Below are 26,017 nucleotides of genomic sequence, written 5' to 3' on the forward strand. Positions count from 1 at the left end.
TTGAGGCTAAGGTGCTTGGATTTACCATTTTTAAGCATAGCAATTGCATGCTGTACTTGGGAATAAAACTCCAATTTTCCCAGGCCAGTAATTAGTTTCTACCCTCTGTTCCATGCTAGGACTTAGGCATACCACAGAATAGAGGAAAAGAGAAGCTGGAAAGTGGACAGTTCAAGAGTCCCACTGTTATCCAGATTTAAATCTCTTTGGGACAGATATTCTGTCTTCTTTTGCATGTGGGCCTAGGCATTTTGATCCACAATACAAATAATAATAATTAAAGTCAGGAATATTATCTTCCTGATTTTTTTAAATTGAAATGCTTTATATGCCATTCCCCATTTCCTAAATGGCAGAGAGAAACTGTTGCACTAGGGAGGGGAGAGAATTTAGTGAAGGAGGGGGGATCAGCTGAGAGATTTTGAGTTTCCTGTTGTAAACAGATATGTTCTAAGGTCTCTTCCTTTGACCTGTCGCGTTGCCTGTGGGGAGTGAAAACAAAAACTGGCTGCAGTTTTCTCCTCCTGTCACTAGAGTCTGCATCTGTCTGTTCTAGATCTAGTCTCACTGCTCTGACTGCCAGATGCCCCCCCATTCACTGCTCTGTGCTTCTGTCTGCAACAAAACTGGGGAAGCTAGGGAGGGCAGAAGGCAGCAGCCATTAGTATTGTCTGTGTTGCTCACCTTAACTCTGTCTCCCTCAAAACAGTGGCTGGTACTGGTGAGAGATAAGAGATAGCAAGGCAAGGGGAAAGTAGTATGCATACCTTGTGGTGGAGAGCAAAGAGGGGGCACACCTTGGGGGACTGTTGAGAGGAAGGTAGGGGCACTAGGGAGGGAAATGGATGTGGACACTGTCAGGCTAGGGAGGAACACTATGGGCTGGGGACAGTATGGAGAGGGGAGAGAGACTGGGGTTACCAAACAAGGTGCAGGTGGAAAGGAAGGGTGACACCACAGAAGGGAGACTGGGGCAGACCTTGACAGCAGTGAGGTTGAAAAATGGTAGAAGAGAGGCCTTACAAAGATGCTCCAGGACACAGTAGAGGGGAAGCACACCTGCTAACTGCCCTGGCTCCCAGACACAACACATTGGGATAGCAGCATCCTAAGAAGATAACAAACAGGTTGTGGGGAAATAGGATTTGTTTAGGGGAGGCATGAGGGAGGGTCTGAAACCTGTTGGGGGCCTCAATAGTTGCTGAATGACATCCATAGAAGGCTTGTCAGAACTAGTCCTAAATCCTGAATCCTTGGAGTTTTCCTGTCACTGTTTTTATGTGTGTTTTTCCAGTGTTGATGATTGTGGTTTGCAAACTGTTAGATACTCTTGCCATGTGGTGTCATTGTGATGGAATATGCACTAATGGCTAAGGAAATACAGGAGAGCTATATAAAAATGCGAGACAGTTTATTTTTCATGGGAACCACTATGGGGAAGGTACTCATGAGGTATTGATGGTACAAAATCATACATTTGTAACACAGGGTGTGAGCCTTTGTATGATTATTGCTTGAAAGCAGCCTCTGGCTTGCTGGATTTGGGTTGTTAGGCACCATACAAGGGATCTCCCTTAAAACACAGGACAGGAGGTCACTTTAATACTATATATCAGTATGTAACATGTGAGCCAGAGAATGTAGGTTTTTAGTCTTCCGGGTTTATATTTTACCCTCTCAGGATACGTCAACACTATATTGTAAACCCAGCTCTGTGGGACTTAGACATTTGGAATTAGTGTTTCTAAGACTGCATTTGAACATCCAAATTGCATTGTAAACCTGGGCTTACAAGCACTGGACCTGGATCTTGCAGCCATGCTAAACTTCTACACTGCACAACGCAGATCTTCTGCCTCGGGTCTGTGTCTTGAGCTGCAGCCACATTGCAAAATGACAGGGCTTGGACCTGAGTCTCAGTGGGACTCAGGTTAGGACCTGGGTCCTGAGTGCTTGCTGACCTGAGTCAGACTGATTTGTGTGTGGATGGAGGGCAGGCTTGGGCTCAGAACTGAGTCAGAGCCTTGGCTTAGTGTGCATTTGTGACAATGTGGGAATTTTCTGTAATATTTGTATGAAGTCTATGTGTGCCTCAGTTTCCCCTACATGCTGCATTGTTACCTAGTGGGGGAAAAGGACAGTCTGCTCTCAGAGTAGGTGTGGATGTCACCTAGCTGTCTCAGCCCTGGTCTACACTAGGAGTCGATGCTCGCCTCGGTACTGTGGAAGCACTCTGCTGAGTTAATGCACTTAATGCACTTAGAGCATTTTGTGTGGGGACACACACAATCAACTATATAAAAACAATTTATAAAAAACTGACCTATAAATTCGACCTAATTTCATAGTGTAGACATCAGCCTTAGTTTCACATATCAATGGAGTAGCTGAGAAGATAATGGCAAATACAATCACCAAGACATTGACACCTAGCAATCAACGACCCAGAAGGATATGGATTTCCCTGCTTCGCCTCAAGGTCCCGGGAAGCGGAGCAACAATCCCCAGCCTGATAACAAAGAACTGGAGTGGTGTGAGGTGTGGGAGAAGAGTTGGTTGGGGAAAGGAGTCCAGGCTTTCACCTGGAGTCTGACCAAGGACTGGAGGTCAGACTGAGAGACAGAGCTTGAACAATGGTGTTCACTATAGCTTGTCTGGGCTCTGGGCTTATCAGAATGGTCTATGCTTTAACCTTCAGTTTTCTCTGCTACCCTAAGGACTTCCTAAATTGTGTTCCAGTTGACTAATAAACCCTGCTGTTTTGACAATGCAGTTTGAGTGTCACTGCAAATGCTTGCTGAGGTGCTTTAATCCCTGAAGAGTGTACAGGTCTCTACCAAAAGCTTATCTCAGTTGGACTCAGCTGAGATGTGAAGGAAGAGTGCTAAAGGCCCAGAGATCCGGTCTAAGGAGGCGGTGAAGCCACATGGCTTGCCCTGGAGGCAGAGTCAGATCCCTAGGGGGTCAGGCTCTCTGAAAGGGTTCCTCCTAGAGACTTTTCCAAAGCTGGAGGCATAGCACCAATCCTGTGGATCCGTGACAGCAATGTAAATATATCCTCAAGGGCTTGATCCTGTGAGGTGTTGAGTACCTCGACTCCCATTAAAGTCAATGGGAGTTGAGAGGCCTAGCCTCTCTTAGGAGGCACTCAGCACCTCACAGGACCAGGCACTTGAGAAAAGCATTGCAAAAGCACTGAAAAAAATGCATTAGCTTTGAGGCCCTGATAATCAATATATTAATGTAAAAATAACCTAAATTACCAGAACACACAGAACATTCTGGTGGCTGGGGACAAAAAAACTCTCATCCTATGGTTTATTTGAGGAATTTTTTCTGAAAAAAAAAAAATTATTGGCAGGTATAAAGGCAATTGTGCAATCAGTTGACACAGGAAATTGAGCCAATACATGAGAGACTGAGCGCACAATGTGTTGACGAGGTGTATTTTAAAAATATTCCTTCAACAATCAGGAAAATAAAACATAATTTCACTAAAACTTTCAACAAATGTTGAATTTTTGCCCCACAATTTCCCATAAGCCACATATAGTACAGTATAACCCACTTGCTTATTAGCTTCTAGGAGGTCTAAAATCTTCAGTCTGAATAGAGTTAATTGCTTGGTATTCAAAAAACTAGTCCAGCTATCAAAACTTAGTTAATTATTAAGCCTATGTGTTTAATCAGGATAACTGACTCTGCAAATTGTGGAAATCTAATGCTCTTCTGTTTAAGCAGATTCTGCAGCCAGAAGGAAAATGGGCTCTTATTTTCAACATTTGGTTAGGTTAAGTACAATAATATTGGATATTTCTGCTGACTGAATACCAATCCTACTTGCGTAGTTTTGCCAAATTCTAGATTTACGTTTTGCTTTTCTAGTATGGAGAAGTTTTTGGATCACAGAATTTTGCTGATAGTAATTTCATTTTTAACAAGTCTGCAGAGTACAAAGCTACTGTCAGAGTGGAAAAAGTGTGGCGATCAGGAATGTGAAAGTAAGTTAAAAGGTTTTTATTTTTAATGAGTCTGGTAAATCCATATGTAGTCATTTCAAATCACAATGTAGAAGCCCACAATAAAAATGTGAAAGAAAATTTGGGAAGTGTAAATGCTTTAATGTACTGTTGTCAAAGTATTAGGCTTATGAAGGATACCCCTATATATTTTCCATAAAGGAAGAATATTCCTGGAAAACCCTCCTGTGGGATTATGTTGTGGAAATATGCAAAAGGGCAAAGTTCAGTAGAAATACTTCTTGTTACCAGTACATTAGAAACTTGGAGCTAACATCTTATAGTTTTCCATGAGTTTCCTGAAAATAGTCTATGTTAAGAAACATCTAATTTATTTATTTTTAATTATTCTTCTCCGTATACTGAAATACTTAAAAAAAAATTCTAAACTGATATATCTGTAAATGTAAAATGAATACAAAAATGTTTACAGAAACACATATAATGGTTTCGCAAAATGTTCTTTTTTTCCCCCCATTATAAGTTCTTCTTGTCAAAGATACTGCTCATTTGTCCTTTCTTTATTTTTCCTGCTATGGTGTGAATTAAGGGCAGAAATTAGTTAAGGAATATGATAGAAAGGCCCTATATACTTTTGGGAGAATCATCTGCATAAATAGCTGTCCAGGCTTGCTGCAGAATCAGAAATGGCAGTGATACGAAATGGATACTTTGTAGAAAAGCCACCTCTCTGATTACCACTATGAAACCTGTTTTTGTCACATATACTTGGAGCCAGTTTTTCAGCTGCCTCCTTTGGTTTTGCACTTACAAATTTTTGCACTTTCAAAACTGAGAGCCTATCCACCTTGCAAGCTGACATTTGCACACAGAGTTCCCAATCCTGCAAATTGCTCTATGCAGCTGGATCCTTGCACCCAGGTGGAGCCTCATTGACTTCAGGCTGCTCCAGGCAGGCTCAGGTGTCTGCTTCTGTGGAGCAGCTTATGGGAGGGATTGGGACTCAAACTGAGTATAGTATTTAAAAAGTTATTGAAAAGGAAATTGAAATGAAAGCCAGACACCTAGACTTTAAATTTCCTGCTTTTGGCAACACGTATATTTCTTCATGCTTATATTGTTTAAACTTAGCTTTTTTGTCTTTAATATTATGTTCAAAAGATATGACTAAAATAGCTGAAAAATAAGCCAATGAAAATGTGCAATATTTAAACGTCAAACAATCAAAATACTTGGAAAATGTTGTCTTTGGATCTTCCAGATTGTTATGGACGTGTGGAACACCTGACCCTGCAGCTGCTCCACATGTATAACTCCTATTGAAGGCACTGGAAGTTTTGTGCATGCCAATACTGAAAGATGGTCTGAACATCTAGGACTGGGTTCCGTTCTCACAGATGTCAATAGGATTTTTGCCACTGACTTTAATGACAGCATGATAGGGCCTCCAATGTATATTCTAGTTTTTGAGTAGCTTTCTACTTTAGAATTTAAACAGTGATATTATCATAAAACATATTTTATTCATATATAAACAATGTTTAGTGTTTCTTTATATACATCACATCTACTTTTTCAGAGTGATGAATGATTTAAGAAAAGTCGTTATTCTAGTTGCTTTTTGCTCCCTTTTTACATATATTCAGCCGCAATGAGCAGAGTCCAAGGCACTAAAGACTACGTAGGGCCTGACTGCCGATATCTGAAATTCAAAATGGGGGAAGAGATAATCGTATACTCCAAACTTTCAAGAAAAAGGGAAGATTTGTGGGCAGGAAGTGTAAGTATTTCAGTCTGCAATAATTTCACTATGAGCAAGCTAAATAAAACAATAATACAGAGGTGGTCAAACTTACTGACCCTCCGAGCCACATACAACAATCTTCAGAAATTTGATAGCAACGCCAGGGCAGGTATGCCTTGGAAGTCTGAAGCTCCGAGACTCTCCTCCCTGCTGGACAGAACCAGAGACGGCGCATGGGGGGGCACACAGTGTCATGTGCCCCCCAAAGCTTTTTGCCAGGGTTTGCTGGCCCTGCTTGGTCACATGGTGTCACTGGGCCCCCTCCCTGCATGGCAGCTGCTGAAGCCAGCAAGTTGGGAGCTGCAGCTGTGGGGAGAGGCAGCCTCAAACAGCTGGGAGCTGCAGGGAGAGCTGCTGCTTTTGCTGCTGCCTCTCCCACTCAAAGCTAACACATGGGAGCTTCAGGGAGGGGCCAGTGAGGGTAAGAGAGGGGGCATGCCTGGGGGAGGGGCATGACTCAAGCTGTTGGGGGGCCGAACCTTTAAACTGAACTCCCCACTCTCAACAGGCACCAATTGTCTTTGGCAGAAGCCTCTAGCCCCACCACCCCACTGCAGGGCAGAAGCCCTGAACTCCCTCTCCCCCACCAGTCTGGTAGGCAGAAAATGGGGGCATAGGGGACTTTGTGAGCCGCATATTAACTGTGAAAGAGGCACAAGCGGCTCACAAGCCACAAATTGGCCACCCCTGTAATAATACATTTGCACATCTATAATACCTGTCATCTAAGGATCTTACAACACTTGATGAACATTAGCCAATTAAGGCTCATAGCATCTTTGTGTGGTAAGTAGTTATGATTTCCATTTTCCCCAGAGAGGGAAAGTTAACCCCAGATTTGCCCAAGGTCCCATTGGGAGAGATAGAGCTGAGACTGCAATCCTGGTCTTCAGTCTCACAGTAATTATGCTATAGTCATTACCATATTATCTGTCTTTTAACTACATGGCTTACTTAGAACAGTTCAGGTCTATTGGGTCAAGCATCCACAGACTAATTAGAATGTAGGTAAGGAGTTGTTAAAACTATCTAATCAAAAATCCAATTTTGGTGTCTGATCCTGCAATCTTTGTTAAAACAAAACTCCCAAAGAAGTAATTGGGAATTTTTCTTGAGCACCTTCAATAGAATGGTCAAATGGTTAAGACAGTGGTGGACTTAAGATACAGTGGACATGGGTTTGCATGGGTTCAAACCTTGTAGGTCGGGGTGGGCAAACTTTTTGTCCCGAGGGCCACATCTGGGTATGGAAATTATATGGCGGGCCATGAATGCTCACAAAATTTGGGATTGGGGTGAGGGAGGGGGTGAGGGCTCCAGCTGGGCTCTGGGGTGAGGCCAGAAACAAGGAGTTCAGGGTGTGGGAGGGGCTTCAGGCTGGGGTTGGAGTGCGGGGCGGGGGTGAGGGCTCCAGCTGGGGGTACAGGCTCTGGGGTGGCGCAGGGGATGAGGGGTTGGGGGTGCAGGAGGGTGCTCCAGGCTGGGACCTAGCGTTTCGGAGGGCGGGAGAGGGATCATGGCTGGGGCAGGGGGTTGGGGTGTGGGAGGATGTCAGGGGCACAGGCTCCAGGCAGCACTTACCTCAAGCAGCTCCTGGAAGCAGCGATATATCCCCCCTCCGGCTCCTACGTGGAAATGCAGCCAGGCGGCTCTGCATGCTGCCCCATCCTCAGGCACCACCCCTGCAGCTCCCATTGGCCATGGTTCCCAGCCAAAGGGAGATGCGGGGGCAGCACTTGGGGTGGGGGCAGCATGCGGAGCCCCCTGGCTGCCCCTACCCATAGGAGCCAGAGGGGGGACATGCCGCTACTTCCGGGAGCCATGTGGAGCCACAGCACGTGTGGAGCGGGGCAAGCCCTGGACCCCGCTCCCCAGCAGGAGCTCGAGGGCTGGATTAAAATGTCTGATGGGCCGGATGTGGTCCCCAGGCCATAGTTTGCCTGATAGCTCTACCAAAAATAAAGTTAACCAACGCAGTCTATAAGTGAAACTTTATGCATTTTGAAAATTTGTACATGTCATAAAATATATATTTACCTAGTTGAGCAGAATAATTTCAAAAGCAGCACAGGTGATCATTGCCTGTTTTCTTTGATAATATAAAAATGTAATGCTTTTCCTTCAGTTAGGAGGTTGGTAGCTCAGATTACTAGATAACCCTGTACCTCCTGTTGACATGGATCATAACAATTTCTCATCTAGTTCCCTAGCACATCCTACACAGAGAAATAATTTAGAGCTGGTTGTAGATATCCAATATATACATTACATTTGTGAACATAAAATACATGGAGGAGTATGGTTCTCATTTGCTCTGAGGGAATGAATTTGGTCTGGCTTAAGCCACTGGGAGCTTTGCCACTGATATCAGTGGGCGTGGGATCAAATCATTAGTGCATATAATAGCATGTGAATTGAAGCTGTGTCCAAACTACTGTTTTGATACTGACCCAACATTTGTTCACAATAGTAATGTGCATTGTGTAAATTGTAAAACACAGCATGGGATATATAGTGTCATATGCTTCAAGAAGTGATGGAGAAAACATTTATTTGTGAAGGGGAAAGGGTTCCATTGACCAAAATGGGTATGAATATCAACTTTAGAGGGCTCTTCTAATCTAAGTATTTGTTTGATCATAAGTTCTTAGCATGCAAAGATACACACATCATCTGTATATATAAATAACAAAATGCTAAATACTCTCCTTCCATTTTTATTTTTATAGAAAGGGAAGGATTTTGGGTATTTCCCAAAGAATGCAGTTCAAACTGAAGACGTTTTTATTATACAAGAAGTAGAAGTGCCAACTAAGGTAAACTAATATCACCAGTCTTCCCTGTATACTGATGAACAGCTGAAATTTTGTTCTCCAGCTGATACATGGGTAGAAACTCAGGTGTCGTTGCAAGTCTTCTTTGGGGTCGTTCAGTATGTGTTTTTCTTGTTATTCTACCATTTGTCTGTGTATATTGCTTAGACACAGATCTCTGTTAAGAAGTTTAGATCCACACATTATACCAAGTAAGCCAAATAGAGCCATGAGGAATATCGAGATTACCTACATTTCCTCATAGAAGGCCATACACACATACTATTGTACAGAAGCAAAAAAGTAGATAAAATGGGTGTATTATTTTATTACAGAATACTTTAAAACATCCATACACATAATAAAAAGGTGACTATTATTCTTTTAGGAAACTGATTTCCTTTGTCTTGATGGAGGTGAATACCTTTTGGAAAATAAAGATAGTGTATTGCACAATCATAATGAAGAACGTGAATATCCATTGCCTTACAAAGAGCCAGAATCAAAGATGTCCGAAGGTGAGCTCCAAAAACAGACAACTATTTCCTTCCAGCGGGAACATGGAATTGAGTCAGTTCCTGAAAGTGATGAATTAGACAGAAAGTTCAAAGACCCTCACACTCAAAAGGAGACTGAGAGCAATAAATTGTTCAGAAAGAACAAGAATGGAAAAGATGATGCTGTCCTGCAAGAAGCTGAAAGCAGTCACCCACTGAAACCAGCTCCTTTAGAATCTACATGGACTGTTTCTGGTGTTGTAGGATGGCTTGGCCTAGGAAGTAAACAAGATGAGGAAGCTTTGGAAACAGTGACCAAATCTCTAGAAGAAAATACTTTCAGAAGCAGAAAAATAGCAATAACTCATGAAAGTGACATGAAAGAATTAACTGATGAGGATAAACCAGAGTCTTCTGGCTGGTTTCAGAGTAGATTGACAGATTTACTAAATTTTGGTAGAGAGAATTCAGTCCTTGGTTTGCTGTCCAAAGAAAATAATCCACAAATCCATGATAGTTCTAGTAATGCTGAGCATTCTGAGTTTGAACAAAGAAATGCAGCTGCAGAAAAATCAACAGAAGAAAAGCAAAAAAGTCACAATGAGATATCCAAATCAAGCTGGTTTAATTTGGGTTTAAGTGATGTTTTAACATTTGGGCATGCTAAGAAAGAGAACCCTATAACAAAAGAGGAGCAAAGCAGAGAAATGAAGGTTGCAACAGATAAGAATGAAGAAATTCAGACTTCGACCCCACAAGAAACTGAATCTCAGATGGACAGAGAACTGAAAAAGGAAACAGCCAAAGTAATGATAAGTGAAGAACAAAATAACAAGAAAAATAATGTACATGAAATATTAGATTCAGACAATAAAACACCAACTTCTGAGGAGCTGCCAGTAAATGAAGATAATCCTCTCAATTTAAAGAGCACCAAAAATGCAGAAGAGTCATCTTTTACTACAGATGTTGCTGACAAAGACAAACTAATTGAACCTCACAGTTCAGAACAAAACCCAGTATCAGAAACTCCAGTTATGGAAAACACTGAAGTTAAAGAGATAACACAGGAGTCAGAAAGCATAAATGGCCAGTCAGGTTGGTATGAAAAAATATATAGTAACTTCATTACATTTAATAGGGACACGTCAGATAATGAACAGGGGCAGGAATCTGTGGTTGCTCATGGCATACAGGAATCAGTTACATCTCAGCTTCACTCTTTTCCTAGCTCACCTCAAAGCTTAGACTCCACTATTGCTAAAAATTCAGAAGAAGAAAAGCATGACAGGTTTGAAGAATCTCAATCTTTCCTCTCATTTAGTCATTTTACAAACATACTGAGCTTTCACAGTTTAATAACCAAAGTAAAGGAATCTGTGCAAAATGCACAGGAGGATTTGAACTTTAGTGGAGAACTCACCCAATCTGAAAATAATGATGAAATATTACAAGGAAGTAAAGAAACTGCAGTGAAATTACAAGCAAATCAGAGGGTTAGTGAGACTGTGCGAGAGAAGGGAGATGTGGCAATGTCCCAAGAAAGTGTTCTGTTGTCTCCATTAGCAGTGCAAGGTAATGAACAAAGTAGTGAAAAAACGATACAATATGCCAGATTAGTAATATATAACAATACTTCACCCCTTTTATCTGTAGAATCCCAATTAGAATCTAAAATCTCCCAAGGTCAACATTCACAAATATCTAGATATTCAAACCCTGAGGAACCCGTTTCTGAGGGTAGTGAAAGACAGGAATTTTCTAATATAAAAGATAACAGTGATGTCCCTATCTCCAAAGACCAGCAGCATGCATCTTCAGATTTAAAGTTAGAAAATACAATAGATTCACCAGTACAACATGAATATATAACTGAAGATTTTTATTCTAGTGAACAGCGTGTGTTATCAAAAGAGGAACCAATTGAATATAAAGAGGACAGAACGGATAAGAATGAAGAAATGCATACTTTAAACCTACAGGAAACTGAAACTTACATAGAGAGGAAATCACAAAGAGAAATAGCTGAAATGATGCAAGATGAAGGACAAAATAATCTGAAAACACATAAACAAGAATCAGTAGAATTTGACACACCAAGTTCTGGGGAGTTGCCAGCAAATGTAGATAGTCTTCTGAACTTCAAGAAAATCCTAAATGAAGCTGAGTCACCTCTTACTCAAGGAATATCAGACAAAACCAAACTAACTGAGCTTTACAGTACAGAACAAAATTCAGCAGCACAAAGTCAAGTAATAGAAAACACTGAAGTAAAAGAGATAACAGAGGAATCAGAGAGCAAAAATGACCAGGCAGGTTGGTATGAAAATATCTCTGGCAACATAGATTTTAATATGGACATATCAGATGATCAAAAGGAGCAGGAATCTGTAGTTTCTCAAGACACACGGGAATCAGTTGTAGCCCAGCTTTTATCTTCTTCCAGTTTATCTGAGGACTTAGACACAGCTGATAATTCAGAGAAAGACAAGCAAAACCAGTTTGAAGAACCACAGTCTGTCTTTTCTTTTAGTCATTATAAAAACATACTGAGCTTCCAATGTTTTGCAACCAAAGATGAGCATTCTCTGCAAAGGCTACAAGAGACTCTGAGCTTCAGTGATGAAAATGGCCAGACTACAAATGGCAAAGAAATTGAACTGAAAGGCCAAACAAATCAGAAGATTAATGAACAAGTACTAGAGAAGAGTGATGTAGACATTTTCAAAGAAAGTGTTCTATTTTCTCCGTTGACAGTGCAAAATGTTGAACAAGATAATGAAAACACAATGAAAGATACTAAATTAGTAAAAGATAGCTCACATCTTTCATTTACAGAATCCCAGTTAGAACACAGAGTAGACCCTTTATTTACATATCCAAAATGCAAGGAACCCAATTCTAAAAGAAATGAAAGAGAGGAATTTTCTAATATAAAAGAGAAAAGTGAAGTTTCTATTTTAGAAGATGAGCAGCAGGTATCTTTAGAAACAAAAATAAATATAAAAGATTTACCAGAACAACATGGATACTTCTGTGAAGATTCTTATTCTAGTCAACAAAATATTATTAAAAAGGGAGTAAGGCAGGGTTACTTAGCTGAAAATTTTTCAGAGGATAATGGTCATGAACTTGGCATTGATCACATTGCTGACACAAAGAAAATTCAAGTTTCAGACCAGTTATCTTCTCTGGATTTTGATGAATCACTATCAAAACACCATGTAAATAATGATGTACAGGCACAACATATTACTTTGGAGTCTGAAGAAGAAGGAGAACTCACTGATGAGGAATATACTGAAAATTCTTCAGACAAAGGTTTGCGTGATGTCTCACAAGATTCCATAAAAGATCATTTTTCCAGCTCAAATGTTGATGATGATGTGTTAGACAAAATTGTAGTGAATAGCAAAGACATTAGTCATTTTTCCCAAGACAGAATAAAACAGCCAGAGAATTTTTCACAACATGTTTCAGAGTGTGGTGAAAATAACCTAGAACACAGTGAGCAAATGATAAAAAATTATGAGCCAAATAAACCCCAAAATGAAAAGAGAGCAAATATTTTGGCTAACCAAGAAACATCTTCAGTAGCTACATCTGAGGAAATAATACAAAGTGAGAGTATAATTCTTGAGCAAGACAGTCACACATTAAATTATTTTATGTATGGTCTGCAAAACAAAGGCAATGAAGTTCCACAGTCTTCTATGCCATTTCCACAGGAGCAAATAGATGACGAATACAATAAAAGAGAACATATTTCAAATCCGTCTGAACAGCATTCTGATAATATTAGAATTAGTGATGATTCATTAACAGTAAATGTTCTTGGTGAACAAGTCCTACAAGAACAAATTATAGCACCTGAAGCTAGTGCTGATACTTTTTCTGAAGAGGACCTTCAATCTCAACAAATTTCCATGAATATGCCACACCATAAGAAAGAGCCACTAGATATAGAACTGGATGATTCATCTTCCCAACATGAGCCTCTGATATCAGAATGTGGGACTGGGGATAATAGTAATTCAGATCCTGGAAAGAAATATAAAACTCAGATGCTACATAATAAAAGAAAAGAATCTTCCATACCATCAGATTTAGAAGTACCTGAGCCCAGCAGTTCAAGTCATCATGAAGATATGGAAAGCATAAATACAGAAAATGAATCTGAATACCAGAAAATATCGTCATATCCTCATTCAAATGACGATGTAACACCAAAGTTACAGGATGTAGCAGAATCACAGAAAATGTCTGAAGAAAGTTTAGTTACAACAAAAACAACTGCAGAATCCAGTCATATCCTACTTAATGAACACAAACATTTATTCCAAGAACAATCTAGTGTAGTTGAAAACTCTGAAAAAAAACCCCTAGCATTACATTTAGAATCTTTTGAGTCTACTGAATTGCAAACCCAGGCACCTCTTAAAAATCATGGTGGCTCTAATCCTAACAAGCCTTTGTTACATATTCCCCATTATCATGATTCAGCACACAGCAACATAGAACATGTACCTTCGCAAAGTGAGCAGGGCTTGGAAACACTCCATTTAAATGCTGTGAAACATAGAGATCTGAATGGTAAAAGACACATTGACAGGGAAGATGCTCTTCCAACTGAAAACATAAATCATATAAAAAAATTAACTACTTCTGAAAAAGCAAAAGATAGTAAGGACAAAAGCAAAAAAGATACTGATGATCAGAAAAAAACAGACTCCCAAAATATAAATTATAAAAATGGTGTCATGACAGCGGGGGGAGTGGCTAGTATTTTTACAAAAACTTCACATTTTCTTGGAAGTTTGTTTAGTAAAAATAATAATGGAGACTTTAGAATAAATTCGGAACACAAAAGTCCTGTCCTAGACCCAAATGAAAACAGGGAAGATATTAGGATAAACCAGATAAAGGTAGAATTTAATAACGTGCAAAGGAGAGAGGCTGAGTTAAAGGAAAACGAATCTGAACAAGAGAAAGACACAATTCAGACGGCAGAAGCTACAAATAATTTAAACATAGATAATTTTAAAATGCTAAAAGATAGATCTGAGGAAGGACAACTTGGCATTCAGGAAAAAAATATTACATCAGAAACAGGAACAAACAACAAGGAAACTGATAAAACCATAATCTGGGAGACAGGGTCTATGTCCCAGAAAACCAGGAAAGAAGGCCAAAGATTAATTGAAGGGGACACAGATATATCCAACCCATTCATTGTGTACCAACAGCTTTATTCAAAATTGTCTCAGGAAGTGAAGCAACCTTTAAAGAGTCTATGTGAAAAAAACAAACTCTTGGTGCTAGAGCAACAGTTTAAAAAAGTTCAGCATGATATCACTACTTTTACATGTGAAGACAGTTTCATGCAGAAGAAACAAGTGACTGCTTCTGTGAAAGAGGAACATAATCTGGACATTGACTATGAGAAATGTATAAAGGAGAAAATGAATTTTCTTCCAGAAGTACAAGATCTTCTGTCAGCCATCAGAACGAAGTGTGAAGCCCAAAATGCAGAATCAGGTACTGGACGACTGCTTTACTAATTAAAGGTGATAAAACAAGAACAATATTTGCTTTGTGTGAGAAAAATGTAAGACAGGTGTGACACTGTTCACTTTTAGTGGTTTAAAATCAACACTAGTGAATTTAGCTACTAGCTGTTAATAGGTGATTAGAGTGTAGCTATTTAACACTTTCTTTGAGGAATATATAACTCCCTTATGCCACACTAATGATAGGTTATGGACACCGTTATGTAATATAAAATATATGGACATTGGTAAAGTACTTGTAAAAAATCAGTGGTAACGCCAGTAGAAAACCACCTAAAATTGTTAAGAGATAAAGAGTTTGCAGTTATTCCAGAGATAGTTCCTCTTCCTTAGGTTCTCTGGCCTGATCCAAAGGTCATTGAAGTTAATGAGAGTCTTTCCATTTACTTCAGTGCACATTAGACCAGGCTATCTGTTGTTATACTTCACACCATAGCCTGTTATTTTACTCTGGTGAGTAAGTCCATTGATTTCAAAAGTCAGACTTAAGACTACTTTACCATGATTCTTTTTTATAATCAACCCCATTGTAATCAAACTCTTGATACCATTGCATATTTTGGTTCCAGTAGTCATTGATGGCATCATAAAGTACCAAACTGTATCATATTTGTGTGACTAGTGCCACCATCATTTAAATTATCATTCTCACAATATAAGTAAAGTAGGAATGTAGTTGGTAAATGTGGTTTTTCTAATGGGAAAAATTTATCCCTGGTATAAATCTACTGAAGCCAGTGAAGTTATACCAGAAATGAATTTGGCCCAAAGGATCAAATATTCTAAATCCTCTAAAATTATGCCCACAGTTTAACACCTTCAATATTTCTCAGTCAACAGTGCATACAAACTGCATAGTTAGATATATAACTACATACATACATACAAATCTAAAGTTTTAGGTTGCATAAAAATCTAGGCATAACATGGAAGTAGGCATGTGCAGTTTCAGTAGCCAAACTGAGGCTTTGAAAATATGACCCAGTTAGGTCATTATTATTTTCTAATAAATAAAATTTTTGCATGAACAGACTTAATTTTAATTAATGGTAACCCTTTTTCTCTAACAAATTGCTAATTCTTCTTAGCTCACTAAATGTAACTAATTGTGACTGTATTGTATCTTTATATAGTAGCTGTACTTCCAACTGCCATGAAAAATTAATTAATGCTTATTTCCTTTTTGTGGCTGGAAAGATTTTGTTTTCTGAAGCCTTCTGCTTGTTTAATCTAAATCATTGAACTAATTAAAGAAATCAAAATTTAGGATGGTACAGATAACTCCAGTCGTTTTTGCTCTGTCATCATATATCTATATATATATGCAGAGTGGTGACATACAATAATTTCACAGTTGCTGAACTAGATTATGAAATTTTCCACAAAATTGAGTTAATCTCATATAGTAGTAGCATTTTTTGTTAATTGTATGAGCTCTTGATACTCTTCTATATGTGCAGCTGCTGTGTGCTGCCATTCATTACTCACAGACAAACATGTCTATGATTGTTCTTTGTGCATATAACATTTGCAAGGACATTTGTTCTTTTATGGAAAGCTGATCATCTTTAGTTCTGTATGAATTCTTTTTTCCTGGCTATTACAGCTCTCTTACTTGAGTTTTCCTCTCACATATCTGAACATGGTTTCATAAAGAGACCTGGCAATCCTGGAAGAGTACTCCAATCAGTACTGATCCAAGACAAAACATAATTTTTTCTAAGTAGTGAACTATATTCTGGCCTTAATTACATCTGGGCAACACAAATTCTTCTTTGAGTGCTTGCTCATGTTGAATCCATTCTAGGTGTGTGCGCACCCACATGCATGGTTGTTGGAGATTTTTGCCTTAGCGGTATCCATAGCGTCGGGAGTGGCATCCCCCTGAGCGCCGCCCTAATGTGCCAGTATATCAGGCGCCACCAACCCTACGCCCTCTCAATTCCTTCTTACCGCCCGTGGTGGTTAGTCGGAGCGTCTTCCCTTGCACTGCAAGGGCTAGCGGTTTTTTGTCTACTGACTTTGAGCCTTACAGCCTTGTAAATAGTTTTGTTTATAGTAGTTAGTGTTAAGTAGTTGTTAAGTGTAGTTAATTGTTAGCAGTTAGGGTCCCAGCCAGGACTTTTCCCCAGGTGGGGCATGCCCTGGTCTCCCGGGGTTTAAGCTCTGCATGGACTGCAACAGGCCTATGCCTGTAAGTGACCCCTATAGCAGCTGCCTCAAGTGCTTAGGGGAGTCACATGTTAGAGCAAGGATGGGCAAACTTTTTGTCCTGAGGGCCACATCTGGGTATGGAAATTATATGGCGGGCCATGAATGTTCACAAAATTAACAATTCAGAGGTATTCAAATAAACTCTATTTAATAAAGATACATTTTAGTGGAAATAAACATAAAACCTCGAGGGTGGGGCCATAGGAGACCAGGAGGGTCTGGGCTGTGGTGACTGGCTGAAGAGGAATGAGGTGAGTCTCTCAGAGGAGCGGTGCCTCAGGGATTGGTCGATGAAGGAGCTTGCAGTTCCTAATTGGACTCGATTAGGGGGGTATCCCTGCGAAACTGCTGGCCTTGATCATTGGCTAGTTTGGGCGGAGGCTGGTGCCAGGAGGCTGGCGCTTCGGGGATTGGGTGTGCTGCCACGTAGGGGCAGTGTTCTGATCCCCGAAACAGTGCAGTGAAGTCTAGGTAAGCAGTGCCAATCGTGCCTATGCAGTGTGGTTTTGCATGCAGGAAGATGGTGCTCATTAAGGAATTGTGAGTTGGGGGGCTGGGGAGTGCCAGGCAGGCAGAGCGGGGCAAGTCCCCCATCCCGCTCCCCTGCGGGAGCTTGAGGGCTGGATTAAAAGGTCTGATGGGCTGGATGCAGCCCGCGAGCTGTAGTTTGCTCACCCCTGCATTAGATACAAGTGCCAAATTTGTAAGAACTTCCGGCCCCGCATGTAAAAGGAGTGGGATATTCAGCTATGAGCTCTCCTCATGGAGTCCACCCTGCGTCCGGCCTCCATGCAGCCCCTCTAGGACTCGCCAAGTACCTTGGCCTTGGTGCAAAGTGTGCCCCTGGCACTGGGCTCTGCCCAGCACCATTCCCTGTTGCTGGTGCCCAAAAAGAAGACTAAAAAGCATGGCTCCCCAGCACCAAGCAAAACGGGCCATGGGTCATTGGGCAAAAGACCCACTTCAGGCTGCCCGGCCACTCCGGAGCCGTGTGCTCGCATCACCCCAGCTGGGGCCCTTAACCTTGTGAAACGTCCACCACCGATTCCCAGGAGCAGCATGGGACCAAAAACCCTGGTGGCACCGACACCTTCAAAGGCTCCCCCAGCACCAAGAGAGTACAGGCCTCTGCTGATGCTGCCGATGCAGCATGTGCCCAGGAACCAGCAAAGGTTGCCCTTGAGGACAAGCCAGCCACTAAGACCCCTCAGGGGGCAGTGGAGCACCACTGATCCCCCGAGACAAAGTAGCACTCTCTACCTCCATGCCGCAGATTGCTGGAGTTGCAGCCCAGACACTCTGGGGCTCATCCTTGGTCACTGGAGCCATGTTCACAGTCGCCGCCATCTTGATGCAGATCACCTAGAGCAAGAAGCCGGTCTCCGTTCTACCGACTCCGCTCGCCCTCCCACCAATCGTCCTCGAGGTGTAGGTCCTGGTTGCCTGTATTGTGAGAGCGCTCTCCGTCACATCTCCAGTCCCCCTGGCATCGGCACCGGTCCCCTTGTTACCAGCACCAATCACCTCGCTCCGGGCATTGGTCTCCAAAGGCAATGGTCAGCAAGCAGAGCCAGGCATCAATGGCCCCACTGTGGTCACCGGCAGGGGAGTCCTCCGGCATGGAAGCCCAGTTCAGCCCCTCATCTTGACTGCACCAGCATGAATGGGAACCCGAGGCTGCATTGACATTGATGGCGCCAACTTGGCAGCATGGCCAGTGGCCAGCGCAGTGGGATGCATGGGGAATGCCGGTTGTGGCAATGCCCCCTTCTCACCACTCATCAGTTGTCGCCTTGGACCAACAGCTGGCGGCACTGATGGCACCGGCCTCAGTGCAGGAGACACACTCGGTGGTCGAGGCAAAGGGAATGGCACCCATCCCTAAGCCTCCCTTCCCTGTGGGGAAAGATGCCCCGGAACCTCCCCTGGGTGGTGCAGTCATTGTCCTCGTCCCCGGATGAGACAGTTGTGGGACCCTCAATGGCCAGCCCGATGGACGATTTCAAGGAACACCAGGCCCTGCTGCATCGGGTGACCAAGAGCTTGGGCCTGGAAGTGGAGGAAATGGCTGAGCAGGTTGACACTTTGTTTAATGTCCTGTCAACCTCTACCCCAACCTGTGTTGCACTACCCATGCATGACAGTGTCCTTAAGATTGGCATGGGTCTCTGGCAAACTCCTTCCTCCCTTCCTCCCACCTCAAAGAGGGCCGAAAAGAAGTATTTTGTCCCAACCAAGGGGTTTGAGTTCCTCTATACTCCCCCTCATACAGCTCGCTGGTGTTCTCTGCGGCCAACACAAGAGACAAGCAGGGGCATACCAGTTTGACCCCCAAGAATAAAGAGGCCAAACGGTTGGATCTGTTTGGAAGAAAGATTTATTCAACAACCAGTTTGCAGTTCTGGGTGGTGAACCATCAGGCCCTCTTGAGATATTACAACTTTAACTTCTGGGACTCCCTCCATAAGTTTAAGGAGTCTCTTTCACAGGGTTTGGCCCAGGAATTTGGTACTCTGGTGGAGGAGAGCACTGCTGCTGCTAGGTGCTCCCTCCAGATGGCATGGGATGTGGTGGACTTCGCAGCAAGGGTGGTTGTGTTGGTGGTGGTAATGAGGTGCAGCTCCTGGATTCAGACTGCAGGTCTCTCCCAGGAAATGCAGACCTCCATCCAGGGCCTCCCATTCAATGGGAATGGTCTCTTTTCCAACCAGACGGATGTGAAGCTGCATGGGCTAAAGGACAACCAGGGCCAACCTTTGCTCTCTGGGCATGTATACTTTGCAGCCTGTGAGAAAGCAGTTCCGGCCACCCCTGCTGACTAGGCCTTGGCAGTGTCACCAGGGATCTTCAAGAAGAAGAGGCAGAGACGCTAGTTTCAGTCGCCGTCGCCCTTCCTCCTCCTGCTCACCCACGCAGTCCGGCCCGGCAAAACATGCTGGGTGCCAGAAGCGCTCGTTTTGAGGGTGCGGTTGAGAGCGACGCCCCAGTCACCTTCCAGGATCCACCCTGCTCTTTCCTCAACCATCTTTGTGCCTTCTGTTCTGCCTGGTCTCAAGTCACCTTGGACCATTAGATGCTGGACGTAGTGTCTCATGGTTACACCCTGCAATTTTTGGTCACCCCTCCCTCTGATCCCCCCTCCTTCCCATCCCTCATCAGGGACCCTTCTCACGAGCAACTCCTCTTTCAGGAGGTCAAGAACCTCCTGCGCATGGGGGCGGTGGAGGAGGTCCCTCAGGACTTGAAGGGAAAGGGGTTCTACTCCTGCTACTTTCTAATCCCAAAAGCAAAAGGGGGCCTCAGACCCATTCTGGACCTGCAATGCCTCAACAAGTCTCTCAAAAAGTTGAAGTTTCACATGGTCTCCCTTGCCTCCATCATCCCCTTCCTGGATCTGGGAGACTGGTACGCTGCCCTCGACTTGAAAGACTCCTATTTCCACATCTCAATATTCCAAAGTCACAGACATTCCTCCGTTTTATAATGGGCGAACACCATTTCCAATTTAAGGCACTCCCCTTGCCCTCTCATTGGCTCCAAGGGTCTTTACAAAATGTATGGCATTGGTGGTCACTTACCTCAGACGTTGAGGGGTCCACGTCTTCTCATACCTTGACGACTGGCCCATCAAGGGTAGGTCTCAGGACCAAGTGCAGAGAAGCCTCGACCTGGGCCTGTTGATAAATGAGAAAAAATCTACCTTAAGGATGGTCCAGTGCATAGGGTTCATAGGGGCGGTTCTCGACTCCATGTGAGCCAGAGCCTTCCTTCCAGAGGCGTGTTTTCATGTCATGTCAGACCTGATCTCCCATGTGAAGAGCTGCCCACTCACCACAGCTCACACCTGCCTGCAATTGCTGAGTCATATGGCCACCTGTACACACATGATCAGTCATGCCTGGCTCCACCTCCGGCCTCTACAAGTGTGGCTGGCATCAGTTTACACCCCCAACAGATACGATCTAGACCGGGTGGTCAGGGTACCTGTTATCCCTGAATTGGTGGTTGGACACTGGGTCCGTGTTGCAGGGAGCCCCCTTCGCAAACCTCTCCCCATCACTGACCCTGGTCTCCGATGCTTTGGACCTGGGCTGGGGAGCACACCTGGGCAAGCTGAGCACCCAGGGCTGATGGTTGCGGGATGATCTGGCCCTCCACATCAACATCAGGGAGCTCAGAGCAGTTCGCCTGGTGTGCCAGGCTTTCTTGCCCCACCTGAGGGGCAAGGTGGTGCAGGACCTACAGACAATACCACCGTGAAGTATTACATCAACACACAGGATGGAGCCAGGTTGTCAGCCCTCTGCCAAGAAACTCTCAGCCTTTGGCACTTCTGTGTGCAGCATGCCATTCATCTGGTAGCTGCGCACCTGCCCAGCACCAAGGATGTGCTAGCAGATCACCTCAGCGGGACCTTCTCGTCTTGCCACAAGTGGTCACTCCATCCAGAGGCAGCCAGTATGATCTTCCAGAAGTGGGGAACTCCCCAGGTGTACTTGTTTGCGTCCTGCCAGAACAGGAAATGCCACAAGTTCTATTCGCTCCAGGGGACAGACAGGGGTTCCCTGTCAGATGCTTTCCTGCTTATGTGGTGAAGTGTCCTGATCTATACCTTCCTGCCGGTGCCATTGATCCACAGAGTCCTTGTAAAGATCAAGCAGGACAGGGCGAGGGTTATCCTGATAGCTCCCTAGGGGCCTCACCAGCACTGGTTCAGCATGCTGTTGGACCTTTCCGTAGTCGAGCCACTGAGACTCCCTCTCTGGCCAGACCTGCTGTCCCAGAACCACAGCAGTCTCCTGGAGGTGCTGTACTTGATAGTGTAGCTGTACTTGATGTGCTGTACTTGCTGTGTAGCTGCTGCATGGCTGAATTTTGATGAGCGGAAATGCTCGACCTGTGTGCAACAGGTCTTGCTGGGTAGCAGAAAGCCCTCCACCAGAGTGACCTATCGGGCACAATGGAAAAGATTCACATGCTGGGCCTTGGATCAGGGCGTCCAGGCCTCGCAGGCCTCGCTGCAGGTGATCCTGGACTATCTCCTGAACCTCAAGCTTCAGGGCTTGTCACTGTCATCAATTAGAGTCCACCTGGCTGCTATTTTGGCTTTCCACCCTCCATTCTAAGGCAAGTTGATCTTCGCTCAGAACATGATGGCCCGGTGCCTGATAGGTCTGGAGTGTCTTTACCCTCATGATGGGATCCTGTCCCTCCCTGGGATATGAATCTCGTGGTGTCGAGGCTCATGGGGCCTCCCTTCGAACCTCTGGCTTCCTGCTCTCTTCTCTCCTGGAAGGTGTCGTTCCTGGTTGGGGTTATGTCCGCCTCCCGCAGAGTGTCTGAGCTCAGAGCGCTTACATCAGACCCACTCTATACAGTGTTCTACAAAGGTCCAGCTGCAGCCAGACCCGGCATTCCTGCCCAAGTAGTTTCCCAGTTTCATACCAGCCAGGATATTTTCTTACTGATCTTCTTTCTGAAGCCCCATAAAGCCGAAGAGGAGCACAAGTTACATGCCCTGGACGTCAGAAGGGCGCTGGCCTTCTATATCGATAGAACATGGCTGTTACCTAAGTCAATGCAGCTGTTCGTGGTGGTGGCAGATAGGATGAAAGGTCATCCTGTGTCTGCTCAAAGGATTTCGTCCAGGATCACAGCCTGCATCTGGTACTGCTACGAGCTGGCGAGCGTGCCTCCACTGGCAATAGTCAAAGTGCACTCGACTAGAGCACAAGTGTCATCTGCAGCCTTCTTAGCCCAGGAGATCTGTAGAGCTGCTACCTGGTTATCTATACACACGTTTATGACTCATCATGTGCTGACACTGCAGGCCCAGGATGATGCTGGCTTTGGCAGGGCAGTGCTGCAAGCTGCAAGACCTTGAACTCTGAGCCCACCTCCATTGGCAAACTGCTTGTGAGTCACCTAGTATGGAATTGACATGAGCAAGCACTTGGAGAAGAAAAAACGGTTACCTACCTTTCCTAACTGTTGTTCTTCAAGATGTTGCTCTGTCCATTCCATTACCCTCCCTCCTGCCCCTCTGTCGGTGTTGCCCGCAAGAAGGAGCTGAGAAGGCGTACCGTCAGCGAAGCTGGTATACTGGCGCATAGTGTGGTACTCAAGGGAGCGCCACTGCCGACCCTATGGATACCGCTGAGGCAAAAATCTACGACAACCGTGCATGTGGGCGTGCATACACCTAGAATGGCATGGACGTGAGCAGCACATCTTGAAGAACAGTTACGAAAGGTATGTAGCCATTTTTTTTTTTTGTCTGCAGTTACATCCATGCAACCCCATTCTAAGACCAGAATTTGGCCCAATTTTAGAATATAGATTTACAGTGATATAATACACATTATGTAAATATAACCCTGTCCTGAAAGTGTTCTTATATTCCTGCCAGGTCACTTATTATATTGTCTTGTCACATGGTGACATCAGAAGAGTAACCCTTTAAATCAGTTGTCCATTTGTTTAGGGGTTTGGTTTTGGGGTTTTTTGGCAGTTGCCAGTGAGAGTCTGACTTTGAAAATGACTTTGAAAATGAGGAGGAATTCAGAAGCCAAATTAGTAACATAGTGGGAAATAATCTTATAAAATTTCACATGCAGAAAATATTCTTGATGAGAAGGCTGAAAATAAACGTGATTCCACTTCACAATTGTTTGCAGATATATCCGATGAGAGAAAATTATCAGACAAAGCTCCAAAAGAAGACCATCACATGCATACAGCTTTGTATAAAGAACGTAACAGTGGCCAACATTCAAAAGCAATAACAATTGCTCCAGTGAATGCTCAGGAGAAAATGTACAATTCAGCAAAAAATGTTCAGTTAGATGCTAAAAAACCTTTATCACAGATCTTTTTCCTGATTCAAAACTACATTCCCAATAATGGTAAGTGTTTGATCTGAAAAAAAGATTGCAATCTTAAAAAAATAAAATAAAAATGGAGCTATTAACAAGATAACATAATACAAATCATTTTCTTTCCTTATAAATTAACAGAAGAAGACTGGATATATCAGATTCTCCTGCATTTTGATTGTCTTGACGTTGGTGACTTTGTAAAATCTGTATTTTCAGCAGTGGCAACTGTTAGCAAAAAGGTAAGATTTTGTTTCTTTAATGTTTTAACACCACCAGAGGGAAATTGAGCCCGATTCTGCTGTTGATTACATTCTGAAACTCATCTGGAGTTGGAGCTGGAACTGACAGCAAAATTGGGGTAGGTATCTTCAGTGTGGCCTCTGTTTATATGTTGAGGAAGCATTTAAGGAGACCAGAATTTTCAAACTTGGCCACAGGGAGACCTGATGCCCAACTGATGAGGGGAAGGGGCAGGAAATGCCACATTAGCTGCTGTTTTCTTCAGCCCCTTGCTGCTCCCATTGCCTCTGCAGAATCCTCCCTTGTGCATTTAGTGACTGTACATTCAAATGTGGGTTTATTGAACAGCCAAGAAGACATACTTGTCAAACACACCAGCATTTTTTATCTATTTTTTTAAAGGAAACCCATGGCCAGCTCCTGCTCCCATTGAAGTCACTGGCAGAATTCCCTTTGATTTAAATGAAAGCTGGGTTGGGCCTTGAAAAAATAAAAAAATAAAAAAAAAAGGTACTGCAATCTTTTAGTAGTGATTTTACACATACAGTACCAGAACTAAGAAATTTAAACTTTTGGTTCCCACAGCAACATAACATGGTCCTCTTGTGAACATATTCAATGTACGAAAGTTAGTACAATATATAAAATAATATAAAATGTGAGGCACAGTGGGTATGGGAACTATAATTTTGTATTTGCTGCAAAATCTACAAATGAAAAATCTCGCCATCAGCAAGTTGTGTTACTATAGATTTTGTTTTCTTCTTTCAATATATAGATTAAGTCAACTGTTTTCAAACTGAAAAGGAGTACTTGTGGCACCTTAGAGACTAACACATTTATTTGAGTATAAGCTTTTGTGGGCTACAGCTCATTTCATTGGATACATTCTGTGGAAAACACAATGCATCCGATGAAGTGAGCTGTAGCTCACGAAAGCTTATGCTCAAATAAATGTGTTAGTCTCTAAGGTGCCACAAGTACTCCTTTTCTTTTTGCGAATACAGACTAACACGGCTGCTACTCTGAAACCTGTTTTCAAACTGTGGTAGAAGTACAACTGAAGGTACACTGGCCACAGTTAGATGCTGTACAAGATGATTTAAAAAAATTATTCTTTATAACCCCTCAGTAAAACGTGTACAATCAGGCAGAAAAGACAAGCTGGGAAGAGTCAGCTGCAGTGCAGCTTCCTGATACTGGGGCCACTGTGTCCCCATGCAGCTAGACTTGGGAGCTGGCTGAGTCTCCTCCCTGCATGGACACCCTTGTCATCCCCTGTCAGTTGGCATGAGAGACAGGCAGGGAGGCACCCATGACCCACCAGCAGCAGCTCCCACTCCTGCTGCTTCTCCTCTGGGGAGGGAAGGGGGAAGAGAGGCCAGGGGTGGTTGAGGGGGGGGTGTACAAAGGGGACATTGGAGGGGGAACATGGAAGCCTTGAACAGGGGAGGCATCTTGGAGGGGGACTTGGGGAGCTTGGGAGAGCTGGGGAAAGGGGTGGGACAGAGGGGAGCTTGGAGAGGGGTACATTGGGGGCAAGAGGGCAGCTGGTACAGGGAGAGACATGGAGATGTTGGGTCTGATCTTTGGAGAGGGAGGGAATGAGGAATTGGGGGACAGGTTTAGGGGGGCTGGGGAGTGGGGACAAGTCCAAGGGGTCCTTGGAGAGAGAGAGAGAATGGGGAATCAGTGGGGAAGAGGTGATCTGGGGGATACAGATACAAGAGGGAATTTGCTTGAGGGGTTGGTACAAGGTAGACTTTGTGGAGCTGATGAGGGAGGCACTGGGGACAGAGGGATCTTGTGGAGCGAAGGAAGGGCACCGATACAGCGAGGAGTGTTGGGGAGTGGAGATGTGAGGAACCAGTACAGGTTGTGCCTTGAGCTGGGGGGGCTGGTACTGTAGGGAACAAATACAAGTGAGGGCCCTTGGGGAGATGGAACATGGAAGAAGCAAAGGGGATTGGGGGAAGGGAAGAAAGAAAAGTATGGGATAAACTTGCTGTGGTGGATATGGA

At 43.5% G+C, this 26,017-nt stretch overlaps 1 protein-coding gene across 5 annotated transcripts in view; it reads left to right on the forward strand.

Moving 5' to 3' along the window:
- Positions 1-3,770: 3,770 nt before the first annotated feature.
- MIA2 (MIA SH3 domain ER export factor 2) overlaps positions 3,771-26,017 on the forward strand; it is a 67,734-nt gene continuing 45,487 nt past the window's right edge. The window contains exons 1-6 of one of the 5 annotated variants that reach the window (XM_073349110.1): positions 3,771-4,001; positions 5,627-5,760; positions 8,514-8,600; positions 8,986-14,632; positions 23,556-23,783; positions 23,895-23,995. In XM_073349110.1, coding sequence (XP_073205211.1) covers positions 3,887-4,001; positions 5,627-5,760; positions 8,514-8,600; positions 8,986-14,632; positions 23,556-23,783; positions 23,895-23,995 — 6,312 coding nt within the window. In that variant the 5' untranslated portion in view covers positions 3,771-3,886. The remainder of the gene's footprint in view (positions 4,002-5,626; positions 5,761-8,513; positions 8,601-8,985; positions 14,633-23,555; positions 23,784-23,894; positions 23,996-26,017) is intronic. The other 4 variants (XM_073349108.1, XM_073349109.1, XM_073349111.1 and 1 more) reach the window with 4 other exon arrangements.

Source organism: Lepidochelys kempii, chromosome 6 (assembly GCF_965140265.1).
Source record: "Lepidochelys kempii isolate rLepKem1 chromosome 6, rLepKem1.hap2, whole genome shotgun sequence".
NCBI classification, from domain to species: domain Eukaryota; kingdom Metazoa; phylum Chordata; order Testudines; family Cheloniidae; genus Lepidochelys; species Lepidochelys kempii.